The following is a 19504-nucleotide window of genomic DNA, read 5'->3' as shown; positions in this document are numbered from 1 at the left end:
ACATATTCCGCCGGGATACGCGGCTGACCTACACTGATAAATTAAGCAAATGGGGTGCATACTTTATTGCATTTTTGTCCTAATTAATAGCGTGATAGTTTCGATGGGTGGTGACACCTTAATCACTTGGCGCGTGTTCGTACAAATAGTATTCACATCCGTGCTTTGTAAGACAGTTTCTTAATTTCAGTCACAAATTTCAGAAAACTACGTACATCCTTTCAGTTTACTTGTAAATATTACATTGATATGAAGTACTTGCACAAAGTTGCGCCGAATGATTAAGGTTGTAGCATCCATCGAAACTGTCTCGGCATAAATAAGGACAAAGACGCAATACGGATACATCCATTTTCTCAATGGCACACATTTCATTAACAGATTCTATTCAAGTTTGTTAAACACATAGAATAAGAAAAGCCTTTTAAAATACGTATTTGACAATTTCGAGTTGTTGACAAGGAGGTTCGTATATTTTATACTATTCACTGTTTTTCCTACCATATAACCACTTCTTCAGGTCCTTTGACGAAAAACCAAGCAAACGGTACGAAGTACCAGATTTTCTACATTATGAATACAAGCAACTAGTACAATAAATGATCATTGTGTGTTTCTTGCTGTTTGTTTTACCCTTATTCGGTAACTTGATAATGAAAATTATACAATCGTTTCGTATCATCCTTTATTGTAATGTGAAAATCTCTCATTAATCAAGAAATACCTACCAAGGCATTTCCTGAAACAGCTTATAAAAAAGGCAAAGAGAAACCATGTACCATTTGAGTACACTTCATTTTTTTTTCTGGGCATACTTCACCAGCTGACAGTCTCCAAAACACATTTTATTCTCTCGTTCAACCAAAACTCTTTTCGATTACTTTCTACCAAAACTCAAAGGGGAAATTGGATGTGCAGCCCAACAAACAATATCAGACAAGAGTCACTTAAAAACTTTCCAGTTTCTAGACAGAATTCCCATCAACTCAAATGTATGTAATGTGATTGAATGTCTTTGTTCATATAAAATTATCCCTCAACCTTTTTAAAATTAACATTATAAATAACAATGACCCTCCAGTTTATCGTTTTCTTATATATAGACATTTCATCCTGAAGATAATATATCAGAACTTATTCACAAGAGTTGCAAGATTTTTCTATCAAGACGTTAAGGTACAAAAAAATTAAGCTGTTCAAAAGACTGTATCAACCTTATTGTCTCCAATATCTTGCTGTCAACAGATCATAACTTTCTTTCACTTAGCAACGTAACTACTGCTGTTAATGATTCATATCACACTTCTTATTATATATATTTATATATATAATTTTTATATATATATATCTTAACAGTGACTAAAGGCATGTACAAGAACCCTTAACTCAGATGTTATGATTTTGTACAGAAAAGGAAAGACATAAACGAAAATATGTATAAAATAACTAAACCAAAACAAGTCCTGCTGCTTTAATGTAAGTCCTTATCCTGGCTCGTAACATGACAAGTAATTATAATAATAAGGAAAAAAAAAAAACTATATACATATGAAATTGCATACAAACTGTTAACCTTTAGTCACCGATTACCAGCAAGTCCAATCAACACAGGCTGCATTAAGTCCAACATAGTTCGTCTGCTTTTTTTTCTTTTTTTTTTTTTCTCGTGCAGCCTGCAGATCAAAATTAGCATGCTACACTGAAAGCAATCAATTACATTAATAGGCTTATAAAGCAACCAATTAATGTGCAAGTAGAGTATGGCTGTTTTAGTTTTTAATAATAATAATAAAAAAAAAAATCTTTCATAGGTTATTGAAGTGATCTGATATGCTGCAAACCATGGTTCAAGGAGCCAGAAGACAATCACGCTGTTTTTAATAATGAAGCAATGAATTCAACAATTATTGAGCTGGAGGGCAAGTTGTAGGAAGTACAGCTGCTGGTTTCGGTCTTCCAGTCCCAGTTTGTACTGGCAAGGAACTGTGCAGTGAGTGAAAAATGGCTGAATGTTACGGAGTCACCATTTGCACCAGTCTTCGATATTTTTAAACTTGACACCTCCAGCAGCTAGAGCACCAACTGTTTTCATATCAAATAGTACTACATGATTCACTTGTTCAGCATGCATTTGGAACTTTTCAACACCTCACTAGCACACACAAAACATAATGGATGGTATGTGAATGTAGCGTTCCTTTCAGCCCATCTGTCAGATACGAACAATGGGAACAACGTAGCAGCCGATAAACCAATTTACTCGATCACTTTAAGAACTTTTCCTATGGCTATGGTTTTACCTGAAATACAAACAGATTATGTTACAACGAGATCGCTATCATTTAAAACAGTTAAATTAAATAAATAAATACATAAGTAAATAATTAAGAAGGATGCTTACCAACTGAATTGTATTTTATTTTCATTTTTAACTAAGAACCTTAATTTCATCTTCAGTGAATATTAGCACCTTCCTCAGTTGGCGAATCTTCGTGCAAAATGTTCCTCATTCCGAATCCGTACGTCATTATGTTCATTTCAGATACGGATTATAATCATTAATTTGATTAACGTGTAACAAATTGTTCACTTCTGTTCAAGAGATGTGTTGGCTACTTTCATCTCTCCAATACAGTAACTAAGTATTTCATTCCAGTTCAGAATCACGGAGTTGTGATAATGTGCAAATTAATGTTGCCATGTCTAAGTACGGAGATGCAAAATTTGATTAAGTTACAAGAATCTTAAAATTTTAAGGTGCTTATATACGATGAAAAATCAAAGTGTTTGCGCCTACTGATTTATTTCCCGATTACAAACCGTCATGGAGGGAAACCACATCAACATCCAGAATACCCTGACGCTTTTTCCTACTGGTTGCTTGAGGGAGAATGCAACAACAGCATTCTACGTTGATGGTTTCAGTTAGCAGGAAATCCAGTACGAGTGATCCTCGACTGTCACTGAAAGCACCAGTTTACCGGTGGATGGTGTGTTTCGAAATTTCTTCGTGACTGACGAGCCGGCACGTTTCTACAACATGCTCCGCTATTTTGACTCGGGAGTGTAATGCAGTATCCACGTTTCATCGCCAGTGACAATGAGGTCCAGAAAACTTTCGACCTTCTCAAAGTAACGCTGAAAACAGTTCAGAGGCATGACAACTTGCGGCGTCCCAACGAATCGTGGACAATGTTATAAACACTACCACAAAAGATGTCAACCTCTTTGGAAAGTCCTTCAGATTAACACGTTGATCCATTGTCAAAATTCCCTAAAAACGCAATGTCGTCTGGTGTCAGCAAGGAACGAAGCCGGCGCGATCACTTATTGTCTTGGGTATTTTCTAGTCCGTTCATGAACTCCCTGCACCACCAATGCATATTTTGCATTGTTAAACACTGGTTCCCATACACCGGATCCATTTCTCTGTGGATATCTGTTCCCTGCACCATATAAAACAAGTAACACTTCGCTGCTCATATGGCATAAACGTCCTGAGAACTCGACCATCTTTGGCAACTGTTTACATAACCGCAACTGAACAATTCGAAATGAATTTTGGAATATCATCTACCTCGATTTTTTTTAAATGGTCACTGATTAAAATACATATTTTAAAGGGAGTATGAGAGTCAAAATCTACGCAAAAAATAGAAGATTGTAAAACTCGATATATATATACACTGCTCATTAAAAATAAAAGAAAACGTGTCCTATAGAGGAGCCAAGATGGTCTCTGAAGTTCCTTACCAAGTGTGGAGACAAAATGGAACCTTTATTTTGGTGATAGTGTTACCAACCACGGTCACTCTGTTTTACACCATTAAGAAAAGTGTCATTATAGATGTACCCAAAAAGCCTTAACACGTGAATAGTGGAGACGCATTTGCTAGCTGTCAGAGACCTTCTCTTGCTGACTCCTCTATAGCGTTTTGAAAAATTACTTTCTTTTTATTTTTCCTTTCGACACATTGAAATCGACGTTGTCTATTGTTTGCGATCGCATCAACGAAAAAAAGGATGAATAATTGGAAATGATTTGGGACACAGTACCTGCCTCAATCTGGGTCTTTAATCATGTCACTTTAATTACAAAGTATACCCTAAGAGGAGTTCAAAATTTATGTCAAAAATACAGTACTTTATGGGTTTTTACAACTACTTTCATTGAAATGTGTATCTTAAGGGGAGAAGGGTTCAAATACCTTGCACAAACTCATTCTTCCTGTGCGAAGAAAGAGCATTTCACTTAGTATGTCTACTGTGAAATTGATATCCACAATGGGATCATGAATTATCATCTCGGGTGAACAAAACACTTCATTGAGTCAATTTTCACTTTTATTAGTAATGTACACTCATGTCCAAAATGATTGTCGCATATCTATAACTTCTTGTAAGAATATAATTTGATAATGATTCTGCAGGGTACTTTCAATACTGATACTATGTGTATATTTGGGAAATGTATATTTGTGGTAAATTTCATAGAAAAAGAATTATAAATACGAAAATTAGAATGAGTAAAACAAAATGTTGCTAAATGAATAAGGAAGTGTTATTGTTGTTATTTACTGCTCTTTTGACACGAAATTTGCCACATAAATGTCTTTCCCGATTATACACATACTCACATTATAAAAAAATACGGGGCGAATTCGTTATCAAATTTTATTCCTACAACAACATATTTATAGACATGCGACGATAATTTTGGACATGAGTGTACATCCTATTACATCATTAAGTAATTCGTTATACAATCAGCAGGTTTAGTGATCGGAATTCGTAACTGAATTGAAGATAATGACATGCGAATTCGGGATGTGATAAGCATTTTGCTCGAAGATATGCAACCTACGGAAACTTATTATATTATCTTAAACAATCTTGACTCCTAATAAATAATAATAATAATCTACATCTAAATAGGTAGGCACAATTTTTCTTAATTTACCAGCATGCGTCAATTTACTTACTAAGAAAGATTATTTGACAATGAAGTCGGAGAAAAATGATCGTCAATTTTCTTTGGAAAACATTTTACTTCCAATTATAGCTACGATTGAAAGGCGTTTGTCAGTCTTATCTCCCCTTTCTAGTATTGGAAACAATTGCAAAAATCAAATACGCTAGAGTCCCTTTTAACCGATTTCCGAATTAACCGAACAGCTAAAAATCAGCCTTTACTGGTGCGCGACATTCATTTAAGAACAACAATGTGTACAATATTATTTTGGATTAACAGTTATTTTTCAAAGGAAGTTCATTGTTATGATACGTTGGCTGTACTCACTCACTTCACCCTATCTCATCTATTTTAAGCACACTGAAAGTATTATACTCTAAAGGTCCTAAAGGTCAAGAGACATCTTCCGGTTTAACCTAATTTTCGTTCAACCGAAATGTTACTGGTCTCATCAAATTCGGTTAAACGGGACTCTAGTGTACAACCATTAAAACTTCTCCGTGTAATTTTTTAGTATCTACAAGATGCGTAAACTGAGTACTCGATGTGTTCAAGATGGTATTTTTGGGGAGACTGTTGTCTAACCAATGAAATCACAGCTGGTTTGCAAGCATACACATTCATAAAAAGAAATATATAAACCAGTGGATACAACTCATAATGAGCTGCGGGTCAGGACAAAGTAAGAACCACGCTTGGGGGTGACATTTCCCATTGTGATTGCCTCCTAAACGAAGCGATGGTTCAATAACTGTCCGAAAGTCATACACTTTCTGAATCTTTGTTCTTTTCTACGTATCCTGTATCATGTTCCATGTGTCTAGTCCAATTAGGATCGGAACTACAGTATAATCAGGAGCTACAGCGAATTGGGCTGAACTAAAACTATTATCACTTGCAACAAAATCATATGAACATTGCTGCGGTATCTTTCAGCACCGATTTTCTAGTATTATATACGACAAAGCAAAACATACTCGCAAGAAAATGATTGCCGCGTAATACAATTTCTAGGTGGTGAATTATAGGGCCCATCTATTTTCGCCACACATACACACACACAAACTGTAAATGTAGATGTGTATGTGAACGTTACAACTAATTTGTGGTTATGCTAGAAGATGATTGCTATTGTTGGTTCTAGCAGGACGGGGCAAAATACCATACATACAAACATGGAAATGCTTCGCAAATTCCTTCAAGACTGACTAATAATGAAAGATTTGGATTCATTAGATTTTCATTTATGGGGGGTTTGTAGACAACACAGTATATGATAACCCAGAAGGCTCCACATTTGAGGTCCAACATAATCAAAGTCGTGAAGAACATCTCAGCTAACATAATGAACAAAAGCAGAAACCAACAAATGTCACCTGGTCTATATGCGTCCTGAAGTTAGTGGAGAAAATTTTCAACATTTTGTGAAAGTAATGCAATGCTTTTGTAGTTAAAATAGTGGTGGTAGTAATATGTATAACATTTTATGCAAAATGCTTTGAATTGCACTGATCTTTTGATTTTAGGTTATTCATTTTTTCATTTTACAGGGTTTTACTTATGTCGGGCAGGCAGTACTTACCATTTTTACTTTATTTTGCTTACTTTAATACAAGTATCTACAACTAACTTAGGAAATGTATGTAACTTTAAAAAAAAATAAAAAAAAAAGCACATGAATAAATAAATGGTAGTTAAACTTATAACACTTGCAGATAGAAAGCTAAAAATATTAATTACCTTCATCCCTAAGAGTAAAGCGTCCCATTTGAGGAAACAATTTGAAAGGTTCCAGACAGATCACACCTGCACATTCTAACCTCATTATAGCGACTTGATCTTGTTTTACAAAACGTGGCCGCGTCTTTGATTTTTCTCCCGATTTTTTGTCTACCAGGCATATTAAGGCCTAAAAAAGAAGAAAGTACAATATAGTATGTTTATGAATATAGAATTTGTTATCCACTAAATTTTCTTTTTTAATCTAGATCTCAACACACGCTAACTGCAAGGAGGTTGCTGTTCTTTGAAATTTAGAGCCCCTTCAGCACCAAAGCTATCTGAGACATGGACTACGGTTTAAGGTGTAATCTGAATCATCATAATGTGTTCAATACTCTCCCCACTGAAGAAGAAAATGGCTTGGGTATTTTACTTATTTATGACGTGAACATATACCTCAATACAAAAACAAACGCCAGGGCAGATGGCGTGGTCCTGTAATCCACCTATCTTGGAGGTGAGACAGAGTAGTGTGGTACCGCCTGCACTGTGAACGTTGATTTCACATAATGGTTCGGAGTCTACATTAACAGTACATCCTGTCCTTTATAACCTTGATGCTGCTTAAGGACATAAAAACTAAACTCAAACTCACTTCTATGACCCTACCTTACATCGACAGTTTCTCGAGAGGATGTCTTTAAAAAGAAATTGCTTCTGAAAAATTATATTCTATACACAAACTGATCAATGAAGACTGATCACCAGTGTTTATGAGGTAAATACTACAGCAAGACACAGAAAACGAAACACGTCTGTGTATTGAGACAAGTGACGAACAGATCGAGCAAGTTTGAAGGCCATGACGTCAGGAATGTGACCTTGGCAGCCGTTCAAGCACACGTAGTTTCAGTTTCGCATAAGGCAACATGGAAGTGACATGCGAAGAACAGTACAGAAATTCTGTTGACTATCTTGTAAACATCACCGTTCCGTGTGTACCTAAGGTAGAACACTTCCGGGAATGGCGCTTCGCATCTTCAGGGGCAGTGGTGAATGCTGCGAAGGTGATTTTGAAGGATCTGTCCAAAAATGGCTTCCAGCACGTCTTTGATAGCTAGCAAAAACGCTGGAACAAGTGCACTGCATGTAATGGGGACTATTTTGAAAAAGACCATCAACATTTGGAGGATTAGTACAGGTAATTATGTTTTATCCATTTATGATCATTCATTACTGATCAACCCTCATATATATATATATATATATATATATATATATAAAGGCTACACATGGTCGAATCGGAAACCTTATTTGTACGTAATATTCGGTAATCTATGGTAAAAATATCACAAACAGAATTCAAGAACATGATTGGTATACTTTAACAGAAAGTAATGTAATGAGAACTTTTTTTCTTTGCTTGTCTTGCTAAGTACGTACGTATAATATTTCTTCTTTGCCACCTCCCCCTCCAAAAAAATCATTACTGGAACAAACCTATCAAACTTTTTATTTATTTATTACTTTTTTCATTTGGAAACGATACGAACGATGGCACAGTCTATTATACAGAGTAAATTTTCAATTTCTTGTTAACATTGACTCTAGATGGTAAACTTTTATCCTCTGTAAATTAGTTATGTTGCTTTAGTCTCTAAATTAGCTATGTTGATTTAGTCTGTGAATGCAATATAAATTATAATAAAAATCAATATACGATTTTATTTCTTCATAATTATGAAATTCACTATCTCCTTTTCCTACTGTAGTGACCCAAAAGTAGGTATACACCTATGCACTGACCAAGTATAACATCCTAGTTCTTGAGTGTATTTGCTTAGGCTGTTCCGAGCTTAAGGTATAAGTAAAAGGACATTAAGAATAAATAATAAAGAAACTAAGTCCACCTGAATGATAACAATAATAAATGATATAACATGTAATGGGCTGATCAGTACGGTACTGTATACCTACTTTTGGGCCACCCTGTATATTTCAAATTTATTAATGCATTTATTGTAGAAATCAATTTGTCTTAATGCTGGTGTGTTACATATACCAAGAGGTGAAACAGTTGCCTGAGAAACTATTTGAATCCGTTATTGTTCCAGACCGGGTTTCCGAACTTTTTAAGTGCTGTCACGTGAGATGTACTAAATTAATAATATGTACATACTGTCAAACTTGATTTTATTTCATGAGAACTGATACAAAACATTTTCAGAATGTAAGTTCTCCGAACGGATGTAATATAAAACATCAGGTTCTTAAATACCGATTCTACATTTAGATACATTATATAAGTTTTCCTAACACAACTTTCGTATCATTAGAAGATTACCATTACATCACACATCTTTTTTTTCTGTTAAAAGAACAAAATATACCATTCAAGGCAGACAGAGGACATGATTTTCCTTGACAATACTATCATCATATAGAAAAATTCAATGCAGAATAAATTTATAATAAAAGAACCTGACGAAAAATAATAAATCCTCTCAATACGAGGTCTGTCCCGAAAATAATGCACCCATTTTTATTTTAAGAAATGTATTAAAATGATTCGTACAATTATTCAATAATCTTCGAAATACATCCCTCCTGCTTCAAGACATTTCTTAACGTGATTTCCATGCTTTATATGCGTCCTGGAAGCTCGTCCCAGGGATGTCCTTTAGTAACCTCGTCGTAGCCGCCTTGATGTTCTCCAGGGTCCCCAAATGTCCTCCTTTGAGGGATTTTGTAATCTTCGGGAACAAAAAGAAGTCGGGCGGGGACAAATCAGGACTGTAAGGCTGTTGGGGGAGCGTTGAGATGCCGGCCTTGGCCAGGTAGTCGGTCGTCGTAAAGGCGCTGTAGCTGGGATCATTGTCATGGTGCAGCTTCCAGGACTTCTTGATCTCGCGCCAGATACGGCTGACCCGGTGCTTTAGTCTTCTCAGTAGTTCGACAAAAAATTTGGTGTTGACTGGTTGGCCAGGTGGAACAAATTCATAAAGGAATCCCTTGGAATTGACAAATTCAATGAGCATCGTTTTGACCTTCGATTTGCTCATTCTTGCCTCTTTTGGGCTTGGGGCCGACGTCGTGTGCCACTCTGCGCTCTGCCTTTTTGTTTCTGGGTTGTATTCGAAGATCCAAGATTCGTCACCACTTACCACTCCATCTTGATTTCGACCGAGCACTCACACAAGGGTTCACTGAAATAGGCACTGTGACTCTCAGGGGCTCGGAGCCGACTTGCGCTGGTCACGCTGTGTTCTCTCCCAAGACTCCACCCACCCACCCAACGCTGTGCGACGAATAGTCGCGGCAGAAGAAAATAGGGCGCATTAATTTCGGGACAGACCTTATAATAATAATAAAAAACACACGTAATTTCACACAACCATGTTACATACAAACACGAGTCGGGCAAATTTGACAAGGGATATAACTAACATACAAATTATTACTCACTTTTACAGTAACTTCTTCCGCTACACAATGGATATGCATCACAGCTGAGTATCCAGCACAGATTATACTCTTGTGTTCAAGAATAACAACCTAAAAAATGAGAAGAAAAAAATTGACACTTGATATGACGAAAACTGCTGCAAATTAAAGCTATGAAGAAATATTTGAATTTACAGATAACGGAAACGGTAATATTAACAAACTCTGATATAAGGCTTGAAAGGCAATTGGGACAACGGGTTAGACTGAAAAATACAGTACAGTACACTACAGTATAATAGTTATTCAGAATTGTTGAATTCTATTGAACAGTTCACATTCTGCCTAGTATGAGAACTTACCTGAGCATCAAAAACTCTTCCCGTTTTAGATGGATTGTTAGCGTCGCACAAAACGAAGCCTGGTGATACATCTTCTTCTTCTATGCTTTTAAGTTTAATTTTGACATTCTCTCCAGATCCTACAGCCGTCACTTCTTCATCATCGGACCACAATTGATCTACGACTACAGGTGTCTGAAACAAAACACTGAACTCTTAACGCATGAACACACAAAAAAAAAAAAAAAATCGATCGCTCTAAAATTAAAATCTACCACAAAATCTCTACGACTCTTGAATATGCATGTATATATATATATATATATATATATATATATATATATATATATATATATATATATATTATCTAAAATGAGGGACGTAAAACTCAAATTTTTATTATCTAAAATGAGAAGTTAGCAGTGAAAATACCAACACTTTCCGAAACTTTCTTCCATCAGGTTTCCATTTGGGGCTTAAAAGAAAGCAGAACTTTGCAAAAGCACTTTTCAGAAGGTTGAAAGAAAAGGTTTCACCAAGCAAAACAATACAACATTTGTCAAAGTAGGGAAAAAATAGAAGCCAGGAGGAGAGAAGAACATTTTTTTCCTCCATATCACTTCCAACTCTCTTTAAAATACTCCCCCTCCGTTCTATGCATCAGCGTTGTCAGGGGTAAAGAATATTGTTGCATGTCACTTTGAAAAGTTTCAGTGAGATTTGTTATTTTGGTAGTTATTGGTGCTTCCCCCCCCCACAATCCTGGATCCGGCCCTATATATATATATATATAAAAGGATTGCCACTTAAAGCTCCAACTGCTGCTGCCTTGCTATTTTGTTCTGCCTTTGATTTGCAAGCTTACTTCCATTTTATATATACATATCTTTTACGCGTCATCGCAAATGTTCTGGAGTTTTGTTGGAAAAACGAAAACTTTATGGTAGTATTGACTTATAGAACTGTAAAGTAATTTCTTCATGAAATATTTGTCGACCATAGAACGTACAACATTTCTACATAATATATCTAAACGTACCAAAAGTATAGAACACAAATCAAATCTTTCCACCAACAAAACGCCGGTCACCCTATTTATGTACTTGTGGATAGCAACAAAATTGCACCTATAAAATAACTCACAAATAAAATTCAATGTTGCAATATACAAGCCCCGAAGATACAAGTTTTCAAAATCTCGCACACGAAGTATGGATTTATCAGCACTTAAAAACGATATATTTTTTACTTGTAAATTATGATAATTACACCGCAATTTGAACCCCTCATACCTACAAAGAAAGTGCATACTTTGACCAACCAACCAGAAACCATTGTACGCAAAACTTGGTAAGTACAGTGGGTGAAGAAAATCTTCGATATTCTTTCTATCGTGTATAATCTCATTTTCTTCATTCTTGTATGTACGTATTTCCAGATATTAATTTTCACATTTTTTTGCTTTTAATTTCAATAATTCTACTGGAAGGAGCTTTGCCCCACGGCCTCTTTTCATAAGTTCCTCTTCACCCTGGGTTTGATTCCCGGTGGGAGAGCACTGAAAAATGAATGCATAACAATGTTTTGGATTTTTATGTCCACATCTCATATAGTTCTGTACTGCTGTTAAGAGACGCTAACCTCAATAAATAATCAGAACTCCTTCGTGACAAAAATATACAAGCGTATATCTGTTATCATTTATCCTGATCGAAACATGTTACATAAAACCTGTAATGTTGACACATTTCGTTTTCATCTGTGTTTCTCCCCGATTTATGACTTCTTACATGGATTAGCAAGTGGCTGTTTTCATATATATATTTTGACACTGTGAAATGTTTGCAGCAGGAGCTTGTCTGGTAAAGAAGACTGGCTATTTTTCTCTTAATAATGTGTAAATTTTTTAAAAGTTCATTGCGTCGTTCTAGTTATATTTCTCTCTTCCGCGTTTCCGAGTTTGGGAAGGGAATATTTTATTTTGGTGATCCGCATTCTGTCAACAACACAAACTCTGCACATAATACTTAACTGATCTGTTTTAAATTTTTTTTTTTTTTTTTTTTTTTTTTTGTTATCAACAAATAAACACTCGTCATCATCTTTTAATAATATATCTTTCAAAATTCTTTTTGCAAACGTTACTCTGTCCCAGAAGTAAACCTAACTTCTGATGTTGCATCTAACCTCTGCTCATTAATGCCGTTCTGTGGAGTAATCGTTCATCCAAAAGTTAAACAACATACTGCTGACTCATTTCGAACTTTCTCATTCGAAGAAACGTAGTACAACTTCTAGGATGGGAACAAAGTATTTTCGCTGTTTGAACAGAATTCAAGGCAGTGTCAAAACATGCTTTTGTTTTAATGGAAAACCTGCAAAGTTATTATTATTAGACGGGTCTAATTTGTTACACTTATACTATTAAATCTCTAGATAACTCACACATAATTACAATGTACTTACACTCGTTTCTGAACGAAAGCAAAAGTGTAATTTTGGGACATCTCGATGTCCGCGTGTGCTGTTTAAAGTGGCGAGTTTGTGGGAAAAAATGAATGATTACATAACAGATAGTGAACATTCTAAGTTATCAACTTACACCTCTAAAATATATGTATTAATAATATATTTACGATCATGAAGGTATATTTTAATACGTTTTTCTACAATATGAATAAGAACAAACTTCTTACCCTATTGGGCATCAGCAGTAATGACTGACCCTTCTTGGCTTCTCCTGATTCCACTTTGCCCATAACAACAGTACCCATATCCTTGTACTTATCTACCACTGGCATAATAAATGGACCCTCAATGTTCCGATTTAATGGAGGTAGGTTGTCTATATATGGAATGAATGCTTCACCTCTGAAAAATGTGAACGAAGAATTAGGAATGAATACGTTAAATCAAAGAAGCAAAGAAGTTTACCTTCTTAAAGTCTTAAAAATATACAGAAAATTGCATGAACTTGTAAAGAAAACAATAATAAGGATATAATAATAAGGATTAAGACTTTAGAGACAATTTTCAGAAGAAGAAAGAAAAAAAAAAAAGGAAAACGCGCTGAAAATACGACGAAAAAAAGCATTTCCCTTAACTATTTTGATTACTGCTATTGTATCTAATTGAAAACAACATAATAGATAGTTATATTATAGTTACAACCTACATATATAAGCTGTTTAATGTAAGTGTTTCTATCTGGAGGAAAACATCTTTGGATCAAAGATCGTCTTACATTCACAGAAACCAATGGGGAAAACTTTCTACTTATTGGAAATAGGAAGTTACAAATGTAGATGTTACAAATTCTACATTCGAAAATATTCAGACTTTTCAGACGACTAATCTCAAGCTTTTCTTTGGTAAAACCATCTAACTGTTACCTGAGCGAAGTACGAAGCCTATGGTTTCCTTTTTCTGAACATTTTACTGGCAGCCGTTATGTATTTGCAGCCTCAGATACAAGACAGTTTTGTCTGGGAATCATGAATCTTACCTAGCTAAAGAAGTAGATGTGCTTTGGAAACTTAACGTGAGTACTTTGGATTCAAAGAAAGCGCACACTGCCTGATTTTGTCAGAAATGTCGCACAAAATGATACGAAGACTTGAAAATATGAATAATTACTATTTTTTTCTGACCAGAGTATGTACTTATTTATTAAAATTAAAGTAAGTTGTAACAGTTTCAATAACGTAACGTTATCTTCATAAGACGTTAACTAGCATATATATGTTCATAATATTAAATTATTATTGATATACAATTTTATTTTTTTTTTAATATAATTTTAATATGCTACAATAAGGTATTATTATTATTTACCGTTTTATTTTAAAATTTTAACTTTTTTAATTTTCTATATATAAACAATTACGATTTATTTTAATTTTAATAAATAAGTACATACTCTGGTCAGAAAAATCATTATTTAAGTAATAGTTCTAGAGTCAAGATGGATGGAATTACATGCAGGGAATTTGAAATTAAAACAAAAAATAAATAAAATAATAAAATGTATCCACACAAAAGAAGAAATGGGAATGGGGGTAGATCATGGGAATAAACCCCGCCCCCAAAAGTGGGGGGGAAACTACTACAACAACATTTAACACGTCTGGTCCTTTCAAGAGCTAATTTTTGCTCTAAAAGAAAACAAATGAGTACTTAAAAATCCTCACCCTAGTTATAATATAAAATTCCGCATAGCAAATTATATTAAAATATTTCACACTCTTATAGTCAAGTCTCTCAAAGCGAATGACTAATACTCAGACAAGTATTAATTCAAATATATCGGGGAAATACGCTGACGCTCTAAGCTTGATATAAGTACAGTAGCAATAAGTTTTTATTTTTATTTTTTAATGTTCTGATTACAAATCACTAAATGGCAATATTCTTCAATTTTCGATATATATGTATGTATATTCGTATCCTCGAGATAAAGTCATGCCAGGGAATACAAGTAACCAGCAGAGCGTAAACAGTTAACTAAGAAAATGTGACAGCAAAAGCGAATAGAACAATGACTACAGCAAAGAAACAATATGACATTTTACATGTATTTTTATTCTCTTACAATATAAACAAAAATAATTTTCATAAAATTTACTTACTTACACACACACACACACACACACACACACACACACACACACACACACACACACACACACACACACACACACACACACACACACACACACACACACACACACACACACACACACACACACACACACACACACACACACACACACACACACACACACACACACACACACACACACACACACACACACACACACATTATATATATAGCTATCAAAATAGTGGAAACACCTTAATGGAACTTATGTGATTAATATGGCATCGAACACTGGTAGTCTTGGGCATCGAAAACTCTAGTAGTCTTGGATATACTTGCTCCATATAACCGGTACCCCAATATTTACTGAGCCTGAAAATCGGAAAGGCATTTCACTTTTCATCATCAGTGTCTGGTCTATACCAAACACGAATCCGTACTACACCACCATGTATACTACTTACTAATAGTCAACACAACGAACTCATGCACTGCATGCCCAGTGTTACTTCCAATGGTTACATGTCGCAGTACATGAGTGTTTCCATTATTTTTACAGCTATCTGTGTATAAATGAACATGTTTACTCATAATCGAAGTGCTAGCATGCCTCATAAGTGTAAGAAAAGGTGTCATAGCAAAAATAATATATCACTCGATTCAGCAGATTAAACACCTTGACAAATTAACTGAAAATACACATTAACATTATATATGAAAAAAATTAGGTGAAGATGACTACATTACCTGTACCATGGACAAAGTTTCTCATCTATTTGTTCTTTCAGTCCGATTCCGGTGAGTCCCGAACAAGGCATAAAGGTTAAGTCCTTCTGAGGATTGAAACCCAACTTTTTGAGATATGGCAGTAACTTTTCTTTACATTCGTTATACCTAAAAAACAAAGAATTATCATAACTGCAACTTTTATCGCAGTAGTTTTCACAATATGACTTATTTTCGATATACTGTTTTCATACATACATTTAAATAAAATATAAAGTTTCATCGAAAAGGACAAAGACTTCTCCCATTTACTTTAAAGAAGTGATAAGGAATTAGGTTAAAAGAGGTTACATAATTTTTAGGATGCTTATTTCATCAACGTAAAAGCTGCTCACACTTATTAGACCTTTTTATTACCGAAAATTTAATACACATTCTTACAAACAGCTCAGTAGGTAAGAACAGTACAAATTTTGAAACTAACTAACTAATTCTATGGCCTACGGAACCCGGAGGTTCAATGCCGCGTTCACAAATGCTTTCTACTTGCTCTTAATATTGTCCTCCCATCTGCACCTAGGTCTTCCTAATGGTCGTTTTCCAATTGGTCTTCCAGTTAAGATTTTGCATGCGTTCCTACTTTTTCCCATTCTGGCTACATGACCTGCCCAGCTAGACCTCCTAGATTTGATAACCCTAACAATCTTTGGTAAACCGTATAAATTATGAAGTTCCTCGTTATGAAGTTTCAGCCATTCCCCAAGGACGCTATTAAAGAAAAGCGCCGGGGAAAGTTGACACGAGGTATCTTGTTCCCCCATTCCTGTTCCTTTTGGGTCCGAATATTCGTCTCAGGATCTTGTTCTCAAATACTTGCAGTCTATGTTCTTTTCTCAGAGTAAGTGACCATGTTTCGCAACCATACAGAACAACAGGCATATTATCGTTTTGTGTATTTTAAGCTTTGCATCTTTCAGTCCGATTCCGGTGGCGACAGAATTCGCGACAACAAGAGATTCTGAACTGAATAATAACACGAATTCCCTGCTTTTAATCGACATTTCTTCGTGAATATGGTTTTCGTTTATTAATATCACTGCAAAATTTTGAAAAATTACTGCAGTTACAATCTTGGACACAATAGGTGTCAGATGACCTTATATTTAAGGAAAGTAGTTAAGTATTTTTTTATTATTGATGTGATCATACATAGTACGAAAGAAAATAAAAAGAAAGATAATGATTGCAATTCATGATCGGTATTAGAAATACAAGCGTTGGAGAGGAAAAAAAGGCGTTTTGGATAAAGTTTTTTTTCATCAATTTTTACTTGGGAAATTTTGGACTCCTTTAAACGTTTAAATTTTAATGAAAAAAAAAAAAGTTTCACATTTGTTTTCCCACGTAAATAGAAATAAAGAAATATTTTATCCTGAAGGAAAAACACCGAAATTTTCAAAAATCAAAGGAAAATCGGATATTTGGAACGTTAGAAAAAATGCATGTCAGTGGACGACGTGACTTTTGTAACTGCTGCAACCAGACAACTGCGGGTAAGATGTCAGAGACCACTTGTTTTCTCATAGGACTGCTGAAAACCATTAATGTTTCACTGTAGAAGCACAATATTAGAAATATCAACATTTAAGGCGAACTTAGCTTGCACGCCGATTATCCTCATTTATTATTAATCACTTCTTCAAACACATCAAATTTCAGTAAATTGAAGGTAGCTTGTAAACAGATGAGAAAACAGAATAGTTATGACGATGAAGTGTATGTTGTATTACCACAGCTATGAATAATATGCAGCATTTTGGGCTGTGCGCTAGAATATTTGTTTCTGTAAACATTATTTGGGTAAAAGTGTTAGTTGTCGAAGTCAAAACAGATTTCCAGCAAGTGGCGACTACCGATGTGAAAGGAAAAAATTAAATCTTTTAGTTTAATGTTCCACAATTATGTCCTTTAGACTAAGGAAGGATGATTAAGGCAAGTGAATGATGGAAGAATCAGGTGAGAATGTGGGAGAGAAGAAAAAAAAAAACACCTTGACAAATTCACGGATACGATGTTGTCTACCACAAATTTATTTGTCTGGGGATCAAACCAGGGACCTCACATACCAGAGGTAAGCGCTCTACCACTGAGCCATCATGCCGCCCCTGCACTGCAATTGAATTCTTCTCTCAGAGCTCATATGATTGATCATTATCGGTGTTAACAGTCACCTTGAATACCTGTTTATGTTCTATGGCTAGTGGGCGTTTCGTACACGGTGTGTCCTTGAGAAATTAATTGCTGTTATTAGACGTCCAAACTATACTCTGCATAAATATCGGAAGCCTTATAGAACAGCTAATATCGGTCTGTCTATTGACAGGTACCAGAGCAAAAACGGTTAAGAGATAGTGACAAACACTTTTTTTGGAACCAATTTAGCGTCCATATAATAGGTTCCATCTATTTAAACCGTAATCTTAAACCATATTAGAAAATAACCCTTTCCGGCTTCAACATCACTTGTCATAGAGCAGAAACGGAAAGGGATAGAAAGAAGCAGTCTTTTGAAATCTATTCTGCGTCCCAAGAGTAGATTCTGTCTTTATTCTTATCCTTTTAGTAAAACCTCAACTTGTAGAAATTTACTACTACTTTCGATTGATCTTCACGGAGGATAAAAGGTAAGACAGCGAGAAACGGCTTATCAATGTGAATTTAGCCTCCGGTTTTAACAATGATAATCATAGTGAAAAAATAAGTTCCGTTTCAGTGTGTAACTACGGTAGACTTTCAAAGTATACAAATTCAATACTCAAACTTCAAGTAGTACCTCTGTTAAGTACTGGTTGCAATAAAGTCATATCAGGTCAAAGATGAAACTCGTTCCTCGGACGCTGAATCCATATCAAAAAGCCATCACGGCCTACTCCCTATCCCTTACTGTTTATGTTCTATGGCGATAAATACCGAAACCGGAAATGTTTCATCAAAATCACTTCAGGCTTAAACAGAGGGTTAAGGAAGGAGATAGAACCTATTCTTGGGACGCTGAAAAAAAATAGCTTCTCGATATCTCTTAGCTTTTCCTCTATAGAAATAAGATTTGAAACTGAAAATACTAGTAAATTTCAACCACTGTAATACGGATTGTGATGATATATACTTTTGGGACACTGTATCGGTTGCAGGTCGCTATTGGCATTTCTGTTCTATGAAGATAAATTTTGAAACCGCCATTCCATTTGAATCACTTCCGGTTTGTATAGAGAGTTAACGGAGGGGATGCAATCTATTCTTGGCATGCTCAATCAATTACAAAAATAGCATTTCGACATTTCTTACCATTTTTGTTTTATGGGTCAGCACTGAAACCGGAAGTACTAATAAATTTCAATCGTTTTCGGTTTCGGTAGAATACTGCGGGTTTTGATAATATATTCTTCTGAGATGCTGAACTGATTGAAGAAGATTGTCTATTGTTATCTATTACCGTTACTTCTATGGGGATAGCTAGTGAAACTGGAATTGATTAATCTGAATCACTTCCGGCTTATATAGAAAGTTAACGGAGGAGATGAAACTTATTCTTCGCACGTTCAATCGATTGCAAAAAACCGAATTTTGATATCTCTTACCGTTTCCGTTCAGGTATCTGTCTACAGACAGATGAACAAAGCTGTTCTGTAAGACTTCCGA

The 19504-nt window shown here is 35.2% G+C and overlaps 1 protein-coding gene across 1 annotated transcript in view; it reads right to left on the bottom strand.

Annotated features, from left to right (window-relative positions):
• Nucleotides 1-667: 667 nt before the first annotated feature.
• The window catches only part of eRF3 (eukaryotic translation release factor 3), a 40247-nt gene continuing 21410 nt past the window's right edge, over nucleotides 668-19504 (bottom strand). The window contains exons 6-11 of the mRNA XM_081731976.1: nucleotides 15827-15973; nucleotides 13176-13350; nucleotides 10501-10674; nucleotides 10160-10249; nucleotides 6713-6881; nucleotides 668-2300 (exon numbers count right to left, since the gene is read on the bottom strand). Of these exons, the coding sequence (XP_081588102.1) occupies nucleotides 2257-2300; nucleotides 6713-6881; nucleotides 10160-10249; nucleotides 10501-10674; nucleotides 13176-13350; nucleotides 15827-15973 (799 nt within the window). The 3' untranslated portion in view covers nucleotides 668-2256. The remainder of the gene's footprint in view (nucleotides 2301-6712; nucleotides 6882-10159; nucleotides 10250-10500; nucleotides 10675-13175; nucleotides 13351-15826; nucleotides 15974-19504) is intronic.

The sequence above is a fragment of the Thermobia domestica genome, chromosome 11, assembly GCF_964235325.1.
Source record: "Thermobia domestica chromosome 11, izTheDome1.hap1.1, whole genome shotgun sequence".
Classification (NCBI taxonomy): domain Eukaryota; kingdom Metazoa; phylum Arthropoda; class Insecta; order Zygentoma; family Lepismatidae; genus Thermobia; species Thermobia domestica.
Note: the sequence above shows the minus strand (reverse complement) of the source record. Positions and strands in the feature narration are given on the sequence as shown.